Genomic DNA, 20,608 nt, shown 5'->3' with positions numbered 1-20,608 from the left:
TATGCAGTATAAAGCCAAAATATGGAGAAAAAGACTCTCACACAAACAGGTTTTCTGTAGGTCTAAAACATGAGTCAAGATAAGTAATTGTGTGTTGCGTTTGGTGTTGTCTGACTATAGGCAATTTAATGGGGGGAGAGGGAGGGCTTATTATGCACTTCCCATTTTGCACCCCATTTTGCTTACAACCCAATAAATATTTCATCTTTTTACCACTTCAGTAATGCTTCATAGCAAACTGTTTTCATCCAAAAATACAAAATAATATAAAATAAAAAAAAGGTGAAAATAATCATAGAAAATGTGTACATCCTAAATATAGTTTTGCTAAACATTTATTTACATGAAACAGAGAAATTCTTATTGTGTAACAAACTATGGTAATAACATTTTGTAAATGATATAATTGTTTTTTTTCTCTATTTCCTTACTCTTTCCTTTCTCATAAGGTTTTCTCTGGAGTTCATGTTGGGTCTGAACAAAATAATAAAACACTTGGGGAGGAACATGCAGACCACAAGGGCCCAGCTAGAAGCCAGAATTGCAAAGATCTCCATGGCAACAGTATACTTGCCCTGGGCACTGACAGAGGCCGGGATAAAGTACACCCAGACACTGAGGAAGGCCAACATACTGAATGTTATTAATTTGGCCTCATTGAAGTTGTCGGGAAGCCTCCTGGCCAGAAAAGCTACAGTGAAACTGACAGAGGCTAAAATTCCAAGATATCCCAGCATGCACCAGAAGGCAAATTGAGAGTTTTCATTGCACTCTGCAATAATGATTCCAGGTTTGGCTTCAGTATTGTATTGAAAGAAAGGCGGGGAGATGGTCAACCAAAACAAACACAAAATAAGTTGTATGAAGGTGCAAAAAGTAATGATCATGTAGGGCATATACGGAGTTGTCCATTTTTTGAGCCTGCTCCCAGGTTTAGTGGCCATAAAAGCAAATACAACAATGACAGTTTTTGCCAAAATGCAGGATACACAGAGGGTAAAAACAAGACCAAATGTAGCCTGGCGCAGAAGACACTTCTCAGGTTGGGGGTAACCAATGAAAGCCAAAGCACAGAGGAAGCAGAAGGCCACAGATACTAAGAGAATACAGCTCACGTGAAAGTTATTGGCTCTCACAATTGGGGTGTCTTTATAATTAATAAAAAGACGAAAAATAGACATTGGCACCATAGAGGAGAAAGCACTGGTAGCTGCTAGGGTCAACCCCAGGGGATCTTCATAGGAAAGGAACTCAATGGGTTTAGGAAAGCATCTGTCTCTTTTACTGTTAGGCCACATGTCCCAGGGACACTTCCAGCACTCAATGGAATCTGAAATGTAAAAAATAACAACAATCTGTATATAACATCTCAGTAGCATTTTGAATGTATGCAACTCTTGTATATTCATTCCATGAATTGAAGAAAATGAGACATGTATCAATTACTTAATAGGCTGCTCTACTTTTAATCACTACTTTTCACACAGAGCAAAAGTATTTGAATTTTCTCGACATGGTCTTGATCACAAAAAAAGTATAATTATTCAATGAATCTGTAATTCAGCCAAGAAAAACACTTTCAAATTGTATGTCATTGGATCTTGACTTAACATATATATGGTTTAGCTCACCTGTCTGATTGGAGATCTCTCCTTGGGCACAAGGAAAACAATGAAAGCAGCACACTGGCTCTCCTTCCTTTAAGGATTTTTTGAACCCATTTGAACAACTCTGACTACAAACAGATTTTGGAATCTTGGAAGAAATAAAGGCTATTATCAAACCAATGTCAGTACTAGAAGTTTATTAAGACCTAAATGTGATGTATTTGTGATCACCTACCCCCTGACTCTCTGTAGCCCACCACATCAACTTTGTATTGATGTTGAATATGTCCCCAGAAGAATTCAAAGTATCATAGCTTCCCACTTTCACTTGCTTGATGGTTCCATCTGATCCCAGCTGCCAGTTCACTATGTCATAAATAGCTGGTGGGTTTCCATCCTTATCAAAGAAAACTTCTCGATTGCTGTCTAGCTTTACTCTGACTTTCTTAAAATAATTCAGTAGCTGCAGAAAGGAAAACACATTAAAGATCAAGATAAATGTGAGAGTTAGATATTGGGGGGCACCGACCATCAGTTACAGGAGATGGTGTGCAGAGTCAAATAGTTAATCATAAATCATAAGAGGAAAGAAAAAGAGCTGCAGTTATATGGGTCAGCTCTTTTTGTTTCCTCTAATGATTCATATCAAGATAAATGCTGATGATGCTAAATGTCATTGGCTACCTGCTCTGATATTAGCCAGCCTTCCATCAATAAACTTTTTAAATGATATTATCTGGCTGATGTGTTTTTTAGACAAATTGACAAAGTTAATTTGGAGAATAAACCGAGGTGACGTATTGTTCATTTCCAAATTTTATACAGATATGAGATCCATTATCTGGAAGGCCATCTCCCATAGACTCAATTTTAATCAAATACTTCTAATTTTTAATTATTTCCTTTTTCTGTGTAATAACAAAATAGTAGCTTGTACTTGATCTGCACTAAGATATAATTAATCCTTATAGGAAGCCAAACAATCCTATTGGGTTTTAATCAGGTATAAAGTATTTTTAGCAGACTTAACCTATAGAAATCTAAATTGTGAAATGACCCCTTATCTGGAAATCCCCAAGCATTTTGGATAATGTTTCCAGACCTGTACTTAAGTCAATTATTTGACTACATAGCTTAGAACAAGGGGTACAACCTGCAAGTGTTCTTTGTCCTTAATTATTTTTTTGGGGATTTTAGCACTATGATATTATCTTAAATGATGTCTTTACTTATGATGCAATACCTGTGTGACTTTTTTTTTGACCCCGGCAAATTTTTACCAGCGAATTTTCATGCCCGTTTGCCGGCGAATCGCGCAAATTCGAAGCGAATTTGCACCTGGCGAATAAATTCGCCTATCACTACTTGCCACTCTTATTCATGTCAGTTATTGACAGAAGATGGATAAGATTGTTTGTTATTGTGAATATTTATAAAAGAAAGTCTTGAAGATAAATACACATGACCTCTGATAAAGAGCTTACTTGAGGATGAAGAAAACTCTTACACGGGTTGATAGGCTTATCCTGTTAAGCTAAAGGTTCAGACAGTGACCTTGATCAACTCTTCCATCATCCTATTTGGGGCTACTTGGTTGCCATGATGATATTGTGTCACTGCAGAGGTATTGACAATTACATTAAATTTTACATTGCAAAGAGTAAATAAGTTTTTCTTGGAAAGCTAAATAGTGTCAAACCATTCAGGTTTTAAACCAAGTAGGACATAAATCTGAAGGAAATTGAATCCATATCTACCTTACATAATAAAAGACAGAAAATATTACATTTAAATTTATATACAATACTTTTAATAACAAATTAGGAATAAACATTCTGTTGTATTCTTTTACCTGCCATGGTTTAAATTGTCCTATATCTAAACAATGATCTCCAACCAATGGTCTACTCAAGGATCGACATTGACTGAAGTCATTCAGAGCTTTTGCTATCACATACACTGCAGTATAGATATTGTAGGAAGCTCTTAATCTGGACACATCATTATAGCTGTTCAGAACAGAATTTAGATTTTCTTCTCCTGTACATTGTTTTTTTATGTTTGGTGTAACAGTGAGGTTTTTCTGGTCAGCAAATATGCACCCAAAAACTTCTTCCCATAACTCTTTTGCCCAATATATCCCTGTTGTATTGTAGATATTGATGGAGTTGAGGAACTCTTGAAGATCTTTGATTTTAGAGCTGAAAAATGCAAATCCTATAGTCCCAGAAAGTAAGGAAGAATATTTTTCCACTGCTAAAATGTTTGAAATGGACCAAGCCTCGCTGGCAACAAATGTTTTTCCAGTTACATTTTGTTTTAGCATCTCATTCAGAAGAGGCATTAAGTAGAAGGGAAGTGAGATGGCAATTATCACATTGGCACTTGACTCCTTCATCATTTTAACAATAATAGGTAGATTTTGGTGGAGTGTGTTTTCTGATATATATACTGCATACGCTACACAAGTTCCCTCTTTCATGACCTCCTGTCTGATGACCTTTATTGCTTCACTTCCATAATCATCATTAGAAGCTATGAGCCCCACCCATTTCCATTTAAAATGCAAAACCATCTGAGCCAGCCCCCTGGACTGAAAGTCATCACTTGGAACAGTCCTAAAAAATGAAGGGAACTGTGTCTTGTCACTCAAGAGAGAGCTGGTAGAATAGTAGCTGATCTGTAGATAAAAAAGATTTACTTAAGAAAGCACCAGTCAGCTGGTTTTATTTTTTTATTTAAGGAATTGTCAAATCATATGGAACGTTTTCAAAATGTAGCATTTTTTCCCCAATGTGCATGGTTTTTTAAACTTTAATTTTGATATAAATATTATTTTTTATTAGAACTTTCAAGCAAACTTTTTTATCACTTTTGATTTCTGTTCATCTACAACAGCCGTGAAATATGTTCACCAGTTCAGACCTCATGGATCCCATTTATGGATATATTCAAGGAAAAGCCTTAAGGGATGATACCTATATAGGGATTATTGTCTTATATTAGTTCAAGGTATGGACAAAAAGTATCTAATGATTTTTAAAAGCATTTACATTTCAAGACTATATGCAGTCTATGTAAACTTCCTGCATGCAGTCTATGTAAACTTCCTGTATGCAGTCTATGTAAACTTCCTGTATGCAGTCTATGTAAACTTCCTGCATGCAGTCTATGTAAACTTCCTGTATGCAGTCTATGTAAACTTCCTGCATGCAGTCTATGTAAACTTCCTGTATGCAGTCTATGTAAACTTCCTAGTATACTTTACCTGTGGAATTTTGTACAATCCCATGATATGAGCCATGAGGATGGAGAAAGTGGACGTTGAGTGACCAATGACAGCGGTAAGAGCAGGATGTATCAGGCAGCAGTAATTGGGTATCACTCTGTCCAGACCACTTATCATCCATAATGTTCCCGCTAACTCTCTTTGGAGAACAGCACAGGAATCATACACATAGAAACCCAGGGTACTGTTGGGTAGGAGATCAGGGTTTCTGTTGATCTCTTCCACTGCAAACCTGAAGGTCTGGAACTGCTGAAAGAATTCAAGGCGGAACCTGAATGGTCAAAAGTTGAACATTTTTTAACTTAAATTTGAGGAATAGCTGTGGACCCACCTGAACATGTGGGAGAATCACAGAGAACTATTAGTAATCATGAAAGTTCTGATATTTAACACAAATCTAAAGAACAGGGAAAAAAAACATAAAACAGAGCGATGCTTTAAGATATGATGCATTGATCCAGGGACTGGTCCAATTGTCATCTTGGAGTCAGGAAGCAATTTTCCCCCCTCTGAGGCGAATTGCGAGCTTTCAAATGTTTTTTTTTGCATCCCTCTAGATCAGTGATCCCCAACCAGTAGCTCGTGAGCAACATGTTGTTCTCCAACCCCTTGGATGTTGCTCTCAGGGTCCTCAAAGCAGGTGTTTATTTTTGAATTTCATGCTTGGAGGCAAGTTTTAATTGCATAAAAACGAAGTATAGTGTCAAGTAGAGCCTCTTGTAGGCTGCCAGTCCAAAAAGGGGCTACCAAATAGCCAATCATAGACCTTATTTGGCACCCCAAGGGACTTTTTCATGCTTGTGTTGCTCCCCAAAACTTTTTACATTTGAATGTGGCTCATGGGTAAAAAAGGTTGTGGACCCCTGCTCTAGATCAACTAGCAGTTAGGCAGGTTATATATAGACTTGAAAGGTTAAACTTGATGGACGTGTGTCTTTTTTCAACCTAACTTACTATGTTAATAATCAACTTGTATTTTCACTAACCAGTATACAAATAGTATTACTCGGAATTGCCTAGCAACCACCTGGTCTTCAGATTGGGGCTGTCATTGGAGGATGGCCCTAGAGTTAAGTCTAAGCACAAGGTTATATGGATGAGAGCCAGAGAAGTTGAGGGAGAAGAAAGATCATGGCAAGGCTTATATTAAAAGTCAGTGTTTAGGTACCCACTAGTACTAGTAATTGAATAATTGAATAATTAAAATCACAAAACTATCAGTTGGATTACTTTGCACCCATTAAGTGCCCAGAGATTCATTTCTGAATTCCGTTAAAACATTCTGGTAATTCTGTCACGGTATCTTTTTGACCAGGTAAAAGAGCTGAGACCCCTGCAATTAAACTGCCTGATACCTAGAGACATTCTTATAAGATAAATTTAAGGAGTGTAAAAAAACACTGTTTTTAAAGGGCATAACATTAGTACAGTATAATGATACACATTTAAGGGGTCCTGGTTCCCAATTAAACACCTGTTACAAGCAATGAGACCTCCTTGGATGAAGTACCAATATCCTTACATATGGGATCCCTTGCCTTTTTAACAGCTATTGAGTGGTCTACCACCTGGCTGTTATGACTATACAAATTTAAAAATGTTTGGTTTTTAGGTATGAGAGGGTTAGTCAACAAGGCAGGACACATTTCCCATATGTAATAAAAGGCAATAAGTTTGCCCAGGAGCAGTAACCCATAGCAACTAATAAGAGGTTTGCTTTTAAACAGGTAACCAGTAAATGCTGATCGGTTGCCATGGCTTACTGCTCCTCCTGGGCAAACATAGTGCCTTTTATTACATAACCCCAATTATTTTAGAGGAAAACCAAAATCTTACTTTCTGCAAATATCTGGGGTTGGCTTCTCTTTATAGCTGACCAATGGGAAAATACTGTCAGTGTGAATGGGAATCACTGCCCCTATTAGAAGATGTCCGGGTACCAGAATCCCTTGGGAGCCAAAGATAGATGAGCTAACATCCATATAGTAGGCAGGGGTAAGGTATATAAGGATGAGATGTAGAAATGTTCTGGAGAAATAGGATGTCAACCTGCAATGCAATGAGATGGTTTATTAAACATATTTTAACTTTCTTTAAAAAAAGGATATTTTTAAAGCAGGATAAAATAAAGGAAAGGGGGAGTAATTGCAGGTTAAATAGTGACAGATGACAATTGGTCTTTGGCACCTACTGTACATCTCAGCTATGGATTTGTAAGAATCACATATTGATAATGGTATCTCCTGCCCTTGAGCTCCATGGGACACATAGAACCAGTTGACTGCTAGAACATTGAACAGTTTTGACCTTGGAAAATTAATGTAAACCATTAATATTTATGAAATAGTTGATTTAAGCTTGTAGAGTTCTGTGAGTAGGGATGTAAGTTCTGTTAGTTTTAAGGTTTTATTATAGGTCTCAAAACAGAGGCTTACAAACATTTTTGGGATCAACAGGTAACAGTCACCCTGCTACCCTGCTATATAGCACTCACCCCAAATCTCCCCCTAACTGGCCTTAAGGCTGGGCCCCTTAGCACATAACAATGTTATAGATATATAGAAACATTGGGGTAACAGTCACCCTGCTTTAGTTCCAGGGGTACCCAGGGTACAAATAAGCACTCACCCCAAATCTCCCCCTAACTGACCTTCAGACTGGGACCCCTTAGCTCATAACAAGGTTACAGATCTATAGAAACATTGGGGTAACAGTCATCCTGCTTTAGTTCCAGGGGTACCCAGGGTACAAATAAGCACTCACCCCAAATCTCCCCCTAACTGGCCTTCAGGCTGGGCCCCCTTAGCTCATATCAAGGTTACAGATATATAGAAACAGATATGTAGAACAGTAAACATGTGATAGTTCCAGGGGTACCCAAGACACAAATAAGCATTGGTGTTCAGACTGAGACCCATAGAGAGACCAGCCCAACTTTTTTGAAGTAACTTATAGTATTCAAATTTGCCCATATTTGTTGTGTAAATGGGTCAAATTGGGAAAGGTAATTATAACTATAACCAGAGAATAAATAACTGACAAACAGGAATAAAAATGATACTGTATGTACCAGGCACCATTACCTAATAGTACTTAATCCTTCAGTTGTATAAAATATCCAATATGCAAGATTATAGAATCCAACATGTGCCACAAACAGAGTTTTAGGTGAACCCAAAAATAAAAAAAGGAACTGAGTAAAACAAAGTAAAAAATAATATTCTATCCCAGACTGCCCCTGTATACCTGCCACTGCCTCTCCTATCAGTGCCCAATACTTGTAGTGCTGCTGTACCTCCCTACTAGAACCTACAAGGAAACCATGCAACTTACCTCATTCTGCCTGTCTGTGTAATGTACTGACTATGTGCCTGTCTCTGTATATATATATATATATGTACAATAATAATGTCCTGTTGTGCACATAGAGAATCAGAAATATTCTCTTAGGCCTCATTTCACTAATTATGTGTAGCCTCAGTCCTCTCTATTTATACACACAGTAAATTATATCTGTTTCACTGATTTTAAAGATTTTAATTTGTATCTTAAATCATTGCAGAATATGTCGGCACTACATGAATAAAGGGTAACAATAATGATAACAACTGATGACAATAATTTGGACATGTTTTGAATAAGCAGATACCTGAGGTGTGAAATGCATTTATTATCATGTAAATCCATGATTATACAATTATATAATTGTTTTTTTCTCTATTTCCTTACTCTTTCCTTTCTCATAAGGTTTTCTCTGGAGTTCATGTTGGGTCTGAACAAAATAATAAAACACTTGGGGAGGAACATACAGACGACAAGGGCCCAGCTAGAAGCCAGAATTGCAAAGATCTCCATGGCAACAGTATACTTGCCCTGGGCACTGACAGAGGCTGGAATAAAGTACACCCAGACACTGAGGAAGGCCAACATACTGAATGTTATTAATTTGGCCTCATTGAAGTTGTCGGGAAGCCTCCTGGCCAGAAAAGCTACAGTGAAACTGACAGAGGCTAAAATTCCAAGATATCCCAGCATGCACCAGAAGGCAAATTGAGAGTTTTCATTGCACTCTACAACAATGATTCCAGGTTTGGCTTCAATATTGTATTGAAAGAAAGGCGGGGAGATGGTCAACCAAATCAAACACAAAATAAGTTGTATGAAGGTGCAAAAAGTAATGATCATGTAGGGCATATACGGAGTTGTCCATTTTTTGAGCCTGCTCCCAGGTTTAGTGGCCATAAAAGCAAATACAACAATGACAGTTTTGGCCAAAATGCAGGATACACAGAGGGTAAAAACAAGACCAAATGTAGCCTGACGCAGAAGACACTTCTCAGGTTGGGGGTAACCAATGAAAGCCAAAGCACAGAGGAAGCAGAAGGCCACAGATACTAAGAGAATACAGCTCACGTGAAAGTTATTGGCTCTCACAATTGGGGTGTCTTTATAATTAATAAAAAGATGAAAAATAGACATTGGCACCATAGAGGAGAAAGCACTGGTAGCTGCTAGGGTCAACCCCAGGGGATCTTCATAGGAAAGGAACTCAATGGGTTTAGGAAAGCATCTGTCTCTTTTACTGTTAGGCCACATGTCCCAGGGACACTTCCAGCACTCAATGGAATCTGAAATGAAAGAAATAACAACAATATTCATAACATCTCAGTAGTATTTTGAATGTATGCAACTCTTGTATATTCATTCCATGAATTGAAGAAAATGAGACATGTATCAATTACTTAATACGCTGCTCTACTTTTAATCACTACTTTTCACACAGAGCAAATGTATTTGAATTTTCTCGACATGGTCTTGATCACAAAAAAAGTATAATTATTCAATGAATCTGTAATTCAGCCAGGAAAAACATTTTCAAATTGTATGTCATTGGATCTTGACTTAACATATATATGGTTTATCTCACCTGTCTGATTGGAGATCTCTCCTTGGGCACAAGGAAAACAATGAAAGCAGCACACTGGCTCTCCTTCCTTTAAGGACTTTTTGAACCCATTTGAACAACTCTGACTACAAACAGATTTTGGAATCTTGGAAGAAATAAAGGCTATTATCAAACCAATGTCAGTACTACAAGTTTATTAAGTCCTAATTGTGATGTATTTGTGATCACCTACCTCCTGACTCTCTGTAGCCCACCACATCAACTTTGTATTGATGTTGAATATGTCCCCAGAAGAATTCAAAGTGTCATAGCTTCCCACTTTCACTTGCTTGATGGTTCCATCTGATCCCAGCTGCCAGTTCACTATGTCATAAATAGCTGGTGGGTTTCCATCCTTATCAAAGAAAACTTCTCGATTGCTGTCTAGCTTTACTCTGACTTTCTTAAAATAATTCAGTAGCTGCAGAAAGGAAAACACATTAAAATTTCAGATCAAGATAAACATGAGAGTTAGATATTGGGGAGCACCGACCATCAGTTACAGGAGATGGTGTGCAGAGTCAAATAGTTAATCATAAATCATAAGATTTGTAAATCATAAGAGTATAAATGCTGATGATGTCACTGCATAACTGCTCTATATTTGGGTATCTGATATTAGCCAGCCTTCAAACAATAAACTTTTTTAATGCTATTATTATTATCTATAGACAGATATTAATTTGGAGAATAAACCAAGGTGTAACATTTTCAAATGTTATACAGTTATGAGATCCATTATCTGGAAACCCATTATCCAGAAAGCTAAAAATTACGGGAAGGCCATCTCCCATAGACTCAATTTTAATAAAATAATTCTAATTTTTAATTATTCCCTTTTTCTGTGTAATAATAAAACAGTAGCTTGTACTTGATCCACACTAAGATATAATTAGGAAGCCAAACAATCCTATTGGGTTTTAACCAGGTATAAAGTATTTTTTAGCAGACTTAACCTATAGAGTGCAAAAAATCCCAAAAGCATGCTTTTTAAGATAAAAAATATAATTTTATTACATCAATTAAAATGTGAAATAATCCCCAAATGGAGCCTAACACGTTTCATGCTTACCTAGCACTTAGTCATAGGCAATCTCTGATATCTCAGTTATTTTTAATCCTTAAATATCATCTCTCATAAACCCTCCCAAAATTAAAAGCCAATCACAATGTCACAATGACAAAGTTAACATCTAGGGGCAGATTTATCAAGGGTCTAATTTCAAAGTAGAAAAAGCTTCGAAATTCGACCATCGAATTGGAATACTTCGACTTCGAATATCGAAGTCAAAGTTTTTTTACATCACATTTGCTCTTTTGTGATCGAAATAAAAAATTTAAAATCGGAAAAAAATTGCGAAACGGCGCCAGCATCTCATTTTTGACGCCTGCATCCGTTTTTGACGCCAGCGTGCGTTTGTTTTTTACGCGTCAATTTTTTTTTTTCAAGGCTGGTGAATTTTCGCTGCAGTTTTGCGAATTTATTTGCCGACGATATTTGGATATTTTAGCACTATGATATTATGATATCATCTTAATGATGTCTTTACTTATGGTGCAATACCTGTGGGTATATGGGACACTTTTAGGGCAAATGATACCAGGACTTTTTTGGAACAGCTCTGAGTGACATTTATCAATATACTAGCTCAACCAAACATTGATATATCTAATGTCAAATCCTTGCCCCCCTTATTCATGTCAGTTATTGACAGAAGATGGATAAGATTGTAGATTATTATAAATATTTATTAAAGATAAATACACATAACCTCTGATAAAGTATTGACATGAAGATGAAGAAAACTCTTACATGGGTTGATAGGCTTATCTTGTTAAGCTAAAGGTTCAGACAGTGACCTATTTGGTGCTACTTGGTTGCCATGATGATATTGTGTCACTGCAGAGGTATTGACAATTACATGTTCATTAAATTAACTTTGCAAAGAGTAAATAAGTTTTTTCTTGGAAAGCTAAATAGTGTCAAACCAAGGAGGTGTCAAACCAAGCAGGACATAAATCTGAAGGAAATTGAATCCATATCTACCTTACATAATAAAAGACAGAAAATATTGCATTTAAATTTATATACAATACTTTTAATACCAAATTAGGAATAAACATTCTATTGTATTCTTTTACCTGCCATGGTTTAAATTGTCCTATATCTAAACAATGATCTCCAACCAATGGTCTACTCAAGGATCAACATTGACTGAAGTCATTCAGAGCTTTTGCTATCACATACACTGCAGTATAGATATTGTAGGAAGCTCTTAATCTGGATATGTCATTATAGTTGTTCTGAACAGAATTTAAATGTTCTTCTCCTGTACATTGTTTTTTTATGTTTGGTGTAACAGTGAGGTTTTTCTGGTCAGCAAATGTGCACCCAAAAACTTCTTCCCATAACTCTTTTGCGTAATATATCCCTGTTGTATTGTAAATATTGATGGAGTTGAGGAACTCTTGAAGATCTTTGATTTTACAGCTAAAAAATGCAAATCCTAAAGTCCCAGAAAGTAAGGAAGAATATTTTTCCAATGCTAAAATGTTTGAAATGGACCAAGCCTCGCTGGCAACAAATGTTTTTCCAGTTACATTTTGTTTTAGCATCTCATTCAGAAGGGGCATTAAGTAGAAGGGAAGTGAGAAGGCAATTATCACATTGGCACTTGACTCCTTCATCATTTTAACAATGGTAGGTAGATTTTGGCGGAGTGTGTTTTCTGATATATATACTGCATACGCTACACAAGTTCCCTCTTTCATGACCTTTCATCTACACTTTATTTTATGTAGCTCGTTTACAGCTATAGGTTTAGACCTATGACCTTTAGCAACTCTTCCCTCTTCCTATATGTGGATGTCATATTGATAATGTGCCACTTCAGATAGTAACATAGCAGTAACATAGTAAGTTAGGTTGAAAAAAAGATACACGTCCATCAAGTTCAACCTTTTTACTTTTTTTTTTAACCTGCCTATCGGCCAGTTGAATCAGAGGAAGGCAAAAAAAAAACTGAAGCCTCTCCAATTTGCCTCAGAGGGGGAAAAAATCCTTCCTTACTATAAAATGGCAATCGGACTAGTCCCTGGATCAACTTGTACTATGACCAAAACCCTGTATTTCTTCACTTGCTAAACACCATCCAACCCCTTCTTAAAGCTATCTAATGTATCAGCCTGTACAACTGGTTCAGGTAGAGAATTCCACATCTTCACAGCTCTCACTGTAACAAACCCCTTCCCAATATTTAGCTGAAACCTCTTTTCTTCTAATGTATACAAAAGTCTGTACTAAATGATAATAGGTGTATTATTGTACCTGCCATGGTTCAAAATGTCCTCTATCTGAAAAATGATCTTGAACCAATGGTCCATCTGTGGCTTGGCAATGACTGAGGTCATGCAGAGCTTTTGCTATCACATACACTGCAGTATAGATATTGTAGGAAGCTCTTAATCTGGACACATCATTATAGTTGTTCTGAACAGAATTTAAATGTTCTTCTCCTGTACATTGTTTTTTAAAATTATTCATTGTATCAGTAAGGTTGTTCTGGTTAATAAATGTGCAGCCAAAAGCTTCTTCCCATAACTTTTGTGTCCAATATATTCCTGGTGTATTGTAGACATTAATGGAATTGAGGAACTCTTGAAACCCTGGAATTGTAGAGCTGTAGAATGCAAAACCTATAGTTCCAGTGAGTAAGGAAAAATATTTTTCCACTACTAAAATGTCTGAAATGGACCAAGCCTCGCTGGCAACAAACGTTTTGCCAGTTACATTTTGTTTCAGCATCTCATTCAGGAGGGGAGTTAAGTAGAAATCAATTGAGAAGGCTATTATAACATTGGCACTTGACTCCTTTATCATTTTAACAATGGTAGGTAGATTTTGGTAGAGCAGGTTGCCGGAAATATACACTGTGTAAGCCACACAAGCTCCTTCTTTCATGACCTCCTGTCTGATGACCTTTATTGCTTCACTTCCATAATCATCATTAGAAGCTACGAGCCCCACCCATTTCCATTTAAAATGCAAAACCATCTGAGCCAGCCCCCTGGACTGAAAGTCATCACTTGGGACAGTCCTAAAAAATGAAGGAAACTGTGTCTTGTCACTCAAGAGAGAGCTGGTAGAATAGTAGCTGATCTGTAGATAAAAAGATTTACTTAAGAAAGCACCAGTCAGCTGGTTTTATTGTTTTATTTAAGGAATTGTCAAATCATATGGAACATTTTGAAAATGTAGCATTTTTTCCCCAATGTGCATCATTTTTTAAAATTTAACTTTGATATAAATATTAATTTTCATTAGAACTTTTAAGCAAACTTTTTTATTGCTTTTGCTTCCTCTTCAAGTACAACAGCAGTGAAATATGTTCACCAGTTCAGACCTCATGGAATCCCATTTATGGATATATTCAAGGAAAAACCTTAAGGGATGATAACTATATAGGGATTATTGTCTTATATTAGTTCAAGGTATGGAGAAAAAGTATCTAATGCTTTTTAAAAGCATTTACTTTTCAAGACTATATGCAGTCTATGTAAACTTCCTGCATGCAGTCTATGTAAACTTCCTGTATGCAGTCTATGTAAACTTCCTGCATGCAGTCTATGTAAACTTCCTGTATGCAGTCTATGTAAACTTCCTAGTATACTTTACCTGTGGAATTTTGTACAATCCCATGATATGAGCCATGAGGATGGAGAAAGTGGACGTTGAGTGACCAATAACAGCGGTAAGAGCAGGATGTATCAGGCAGCAGTAATTGGGTATCACTCTGTCCAGACCACTTATCATCCATAATGTTCCCGCTAACTCTCTTTGGAGAACAGCACAGGAATCATACACATAGAAACCCAGGGTACTGTTGGGTAGGAGATCGGGGCTTCTGTTGATCTCTTCCACTGCAAACCTGAAGGTCTGGAACTGCTGAAAGAATTCAAGGCGGAACCTGAATGGCCAAAAGTTGAACATTTTTTAACTTAAATTTGAGGAATAGCTGTGGACCCACCTGAACATGTGGGAGAATGACAGAGAACTATTAGTAATCATGTAAGTTCTGATATTTAACACAAATCTAAAGAATAGGGAAAACGTTACATAAAACAGAGCGATGCTTTAATATATGATGCAGTGATCCAGGGACTGGTCCGATTGCCATCTTGGAGTCAGGAAGCAATTTTCCCCCCTCTGAGGCGAATTGCGAGCTTTCAAATGTTTTCTTGCGTCCCTCTAGATCAACTAGCAGTTAGGCAGGTTATATATAGACTTGAAAGGTTAAACTTGATGGACGTGTGTCTTTTTTCAACCTAATTTACTATGTTAATATGTAACTTATATTTTCACTAACCAGTATACAAATAGTATTGCTCGGAATTGCCTAGCAACCACCTGGTCTTCAGATTGGGGCTGTCATTGGAGGATGGCCCTAGAGTTAAGTCTAAGCACAAGGTTATATGGATGAGAGCCAGAGAAGTTGAGGGAGAAGAAAGATCATGGCAAGGCTTATATTAAAAGTCAGTGTTTAGGTACCCACTAGTACTAGTAATTGAATAATTGAATAATTACAATCACAAAACCATCAGTTGGATGACTTTGCACCCATTAAGTGCCCAGAGATTCATTTCTGAATTCTGTTAAAACATTCTGGTAATTCTGTCATGGTATCTTCTTGACCAGGTAAAAGAGCTGAGACCTCTGCGATTAAACTGCCTGATACCTAGAGACATTTCTATAAGGAGTGTAAAAAAACACTGTTTTCAAAGGGAATAACATTAGTACAGTATAATGATACTCATTTAAGGGGTCCTGATTCCCAAATTTAAACACCTGTTACAAGCAATGAGACCTCCTTGGGTGTAGTACCAATATCCTTACACATGGGATCCCTTGGCTCTTTAACAGCTATTGAGTGGTCTACCACCTGGCTGGTATGACTATACAAATTTAAAAATGTTTGGTTTTTAGGTATGAGAGGATTAGTCAACAAGGCAGGACACATTTACCCATATGTAATAAAAGGCAATAAGTTTGCCCAGGAGCAGTAACCCATAGCAACTAACAAGAAGTTTGCTTTTAAACAGGTAACTAGTAAATGCTGATCGGTTGCCATGGCTTACTGCTCCTGGGCAAACATAGTGCCTTTTATTACATAACCCCAATTATTTAAGAGGAAAACCAAAATCTTACTTTCTGCAAATATCTGGGGTTGGCTTCTCTTTATAGCTGACCAATGGGAAAATACTGTCAGTGTGAATGGGAATCACTGCCCCTATTAGAAGATCTCCGGGTACCAGAATCCCTTGGGAGCCAAAGATAGATGAGCTAACATCCATATAGTAGGCAGGGGTAAGGTATATAAGGATGAGATGTAGAAATGTTCTGGAGAAATAGGATGTCAACCTGCAATGCAATGAGATGATTTTTTAAAAATATTTTAACTTTTTTTTTTTAAAAAAAGGATATTTTAAAAGCAGGATAAAGGAAAGGGGGAGTAATTGCAGGTTAAATAGTGACAGTCTCATGACAACTAGTCTTTGGCACCTACTCAACATCTCAGCTATGGATTTGTAAGACTCACTTATTGATAATGGTATCTCCTGCCCTTGAGCTCCATGGGACACATAGAACCAGTTGACTGCTAGAACATTGAACAGTTTTGACCTTGGAAAATTAATTTAAACCATTAATATTTAGGAAATAGTTGATTTAAGCTTGTAGAGTTCTGTGAGTAGGGATACAAGTTCTGTTAGTTTTAAGGTGTTATCATAGGTCTCAAAACAGAGGCTTACAAACATTTTTGGGATCAACAGGTAACAGTCACCCTGCTATAGTTTCAAGGGTACCCCTGGCACAAAAAAGCACTCACCCCAAATCTCCCCCTAACTGGCCTTAAGGCTGGGCCCCTTAGCTCATAACAATGTTATAGATATATAGAAACATTGGGGTAACAGTCACCCTGCTTTAGTTCCAGGGGTACCCAGGGTACAAATAAGCACTCACCCCAAATCTCCCCCTAAGTGGCCTTCAGGCTGGGCCCCCTTAGCTCATAACAAGGTTACAGATATATAGAAACATTGGGGTGTCACCCTGCTATAGTTCCAGGGGTACCCAGGGTACAAATAAGCACTCACCCCAAATCTCCCCCTAACTGACCTTCAGACTGGGCCCCCTTAGCTCATAACAAGGTTCCAGATCTATAGAAACAGATATATAGAACAGTCACCATGTGATAGTTCCAGGGGTACCCAGGGCACAAATAAGCATTGGTGTTCAGACTGAGACCCATAGAGAGACCAGCCCAACATTTTTGTAGTAACTTATAGTATTCGAATTTGCCCATATTTGTAGTGTAAATGGGTTAAATTGGGAAAGGTAATTATGGATAATAAGGATCATCCAACTATAAACAGAGAATAAATAACTGACAAACAGGAATAAAAATCATACTGTATGTACCAGGCACCATTACCTAATAGTACTTAATCCTACAGTTGTATAAAATATCCAATATGCAAGATTATATAATCCAACATGTGCCACAAACAGAGTTTTAGGTGAACCCAAAAATAAAAACAAAGTAAACAAAGTAAAAAATAATATTCTATCCCAGACTGCCCCTGTATACCTGCCACTGCCTCTCCTATCAGTGCCCAATACTTGTAGTGCTGCTGTCCCTCCCTACTAGAACCTACAAGGAAACCATGCAACTTACCTCATTCTGCCTGTCTGTGTAATGTACTGACTATGTGCCTGTCTCTGTATATATATATATATATATATATGTACAATAATAATGTCCTGTTGTGCACAGAGAGAATCAGGAATATTCTCTTAGGCCTCATTTCACTAATTATGTGTAGCCTTAGTTCTCTCTATTTATACACACAGTAAATTATATCTGTTTCTCTGACTTTAAAGATTTTAATTTGTATCTTAAATCATTGCGGAATATGTCGGCACTACATGAATAAAGGGTAACAATAATGATAACAACTGATGACAGTAATTTGGACATCTTTTGAATAAGCAGATACCTGAGGTGTGAAATGCATTTATTGTCATGTAAAATCATTATCTCTAAATTACAGAAAGCCAATCTCCCATAGACTCCACTTTAATAAAATAATTCACATTTTCTGAAAGTATTATCTATTTTCTCTGTAATAATTAAACCAGGGGTGTCCAAACTTTTGGCTTCCCTGGCCACATTGGAGAAAGAAAAATTGTCTGGGGCCACACATGAGATACACAACCACTTTTGATTCGTAAAAGTAAAGAAAATACATATAAAATAACTACGATACCAGTTGGATAACCAGTTGGAGCTATACACTGGAGTATGGGACACCTGGATATTGCAGTAAATAGGCTTATTATTATACTATTATACTATTATACTGGAACCGAGTGTTTCAAACTGGGCCGCATTTATATCCATCCTGGGCGATGCGATGGACACCCCTGAAATAAACCATACCTTGTACTTAAATCCAACTAAGATGTAACTAATTCTTACTGGAGTTAATGGAAGTACAACAATCATCTTCCAAATTATGGAAAGACCTCTTATCTGGAAAACCCCAGGTCCAGTGCATTCTGGAGAAGAGGTCCTAGACCTGTAACAAGAAATGTTCTAGATTTAAATATCTAAAGGAAGGACCTAGAGGCTGCAATCAGTGGGATAGGATGTCCCAGGGCCAGGGAAAATTTACACTGAGAAATGTTGCAGCCCCAAAACCAGCCAAAAAGAGGAAAGTTAATATCTACCAGAATGAACATTCCTAGTTATTGTTTTGGTGGGACTTTGTAACTCCTGGGTGGAGACACTTAGGGGCAGATTTAGCAAGGGTCGAATTGAAAATTAGAAGTAAAAAAATCTAATTTCGAGCTATTTTTGTGTACTTCACTAGGGAATAGTCCAAATTCAATTTGAATTTGAAAAAATTTAGAAAAATTCAAATATCAAAATTTCTCATGTACTGTCTCTTTAAAACTTCGACTTTGACCATTTGCCATCTAAAGCCTGCTGAATTGCTGTTTTAGCCTATGGGGGACCTCCTAGAAACTATATGGAGTCAATTGGTGTCAAAATACTTTGAATCAAATTCGATCTTCCTTCGATATGAACGATCGAATACAGCGAATTAACCCGCAAAAAAAAAACTTTAATTTTTTTTTAATAAATTTTGGTTGGTCTTTTTTTTTGAATTTTGAATTAATTCTAAATTCGACCCTTGATAAATACTGTATGCCCCTTAACGTACAAGTACAAGGTAATGTTTCATCACTACATAGAAAAGGGAAATATTTTTCAAAAATTTTAATTATTGGGTTTAATTAATGTCTAAATTATGTTTTAGTAGACAAAGTATGGAGATCTAGATTACAGAAAGACTCCTTATCTGGAGAACCCCGGGTCCTGAGCATTCTGTATAACAGGTCCTATACCTGTTTTAAGAAATGTTCTAGATTTAAAGATGTAAGGGAAGAACCTAGAGGCATGGGATGTCCCAAGGGTTATGGGAAGTGGGGAAGGTAGGACCAAGTAACATTACCACAGAGAAATGACAGGAGACTGGGATACCTCAGTTGCAGGCTGAAAACCAGCTAAAAAGAGGAAAGTAAATATTTACCAGAAAGCTCATGCCTAGTTATTGTTATGGCTGGACTTTGGGTGGATACCCATGAATTTATCAAAGGTTGAATTTTATTGATTTTAGAAGTTTTTGAAATGATAATTAAACTCTATTTCTCTAAAACCACAAATGCCATGAAAGTAATTAAAAATTATTAAAAATTATTAAATGATCTGAATATAAAACGTTCAAACAAAAAATAGCTGAAAAATGCTGTAAATAAATATATAGTGTAGAACACAGAATAAAACCTGCAGGCAAGTAAAATTTAGCTATTGCCCAGTTTTATGGTATTTGGAGGCCGTGTCTTTAGGTGAGCCCATACATGTGGGGTATGATTTTGTTCTGGAGAAGTTGCAGATTGATATTTAGTAGGATTTATTTAGTTGTCATCGCAATTCTGGGAAAAATATAACTTTGGACATTTTTTTGTCAGTAAATGTAAATGTTTTTTTCTTGGAAAAATACTTTTTTCTTTATTTCACTTCTTTTTTTATATTTTTTTACTTTTTATTACATCTCCAGAAAAAGTACAAAATGTTGTTACAGAGTTCAAGCCCAATTCATTTGAAAAAAACATCACAATTTGCCTTATTTCATGTAGGTTTTCTTGTGAAAAAAAACCCCCAAGTGTAATGAGTTCAAAATGTCTAACAACTGCTTGGTAGTAGATGTTCATTTTTGGGACAAATTGGCTGGCAGTGAAAGTGTTAAACTCTTATCTAGCAGATTTAAGGTATGACGATCTAAATTATGGAAAGACCTCTTATGGAAAGACCGTAAAACCCCAAGTCTGGAGTATTCTGAATAACAGTTCCCATACCTGCAAATTGTATTTCTATTAGTAAATTATCCAAATTTGCTGAATTTTTAAGCCCCCTAGCAGGTAACCTTTCTCATACGTACACTATAAATAGTAGGACAGTGAATTTATTCAAGGCCACTCAAACATATCTTGTGTCAACAGTACTTTTTGTGAATCCCCTCTTCCCTTTGGTGTCACCAAAAAAGTCAATCCAGGTCAATTATAAATTCTGTACAAATACTGTAGAAAGCTTTTGATATGAAGCATGATAAAGGTGATACTTTCACGGCTAGCTAAAATATTTAGAG

At 36.7% G+C, this 20,608-nt stretch overlaps 2 protein-coding genes across 2 annotated transcripts; both read right to left on the bottom strand.

The window, feature by feature from the left end:
• Window positions 1–419: 419 nt before the first annotated feature.
• LOC108710400 (extracellular calcium-sensing receptor-like) lies at window positions 420–8,234 on the bottom strand. The gene is made up of 6 exons (XM_041585652.1): window positions 8,230–8,234; window positions 4,876–5,167; window positions 3,460–4,287; window positions 1,851–2,070; window positions 1,632–1,772; window positions 420–1,330 (listed from the first exon to the last, which is right to left on the bottom strand). The coding sequence occupies exons 1-6, from the start codon at window positions 8,232–8,234 to the stop codon at window positions 420–422; spliced, it is 2,397 nt and encodes a 798-aa protein (XP_041441586.1).
• Window positions 8,235–8,613: 379 nt separating this feature from the next.
• On the bottom strand, window positions 8,614–17,576 carry LOC108710399 (extracellular calcium-sensing receptor). The gene is made up of 6 exons (XM_041585650.1): window positions 17,572–17,576; window positions 14,517–14,808; window positions 13,170–14,000; window positions 10,035–10,274; window positions 9,824–9,947; window positions 8,614–9,524 (listed from the first exon to the last, which is right to left on the bottom strand). Exons 1-6 carry the CDS (start codon window positions 17,574–17,576, stop codon window positions 8,614–8,616), a joined length of 2,403 nt encoding a protein of 800 aa, XP_041441584.1.
• Between the last annotated feature and the right edge of the window lie 3,032 nt (window positions 17,577–20,608).

This window comes from Xenopus laevis, chromosome 3L (assembly GCF_017654675.1).
Source record: "Xenopus laevis strain J_2021 chromosome 3L, Xenopus_laevis_v10.1, whole genome shotgun sequence".
Classification (NCBI taxonomy): domain Eukaryota; kingdom Metazoa; phylum Chordata; class Amphibia; order Anura; family Pipidae; genus Xenopus; species Xenopus laevis.
Note: the sequence above shows the minus strand (reverse complement) of the source record. Positions and strands in the feature narration are given on the sequence as shown.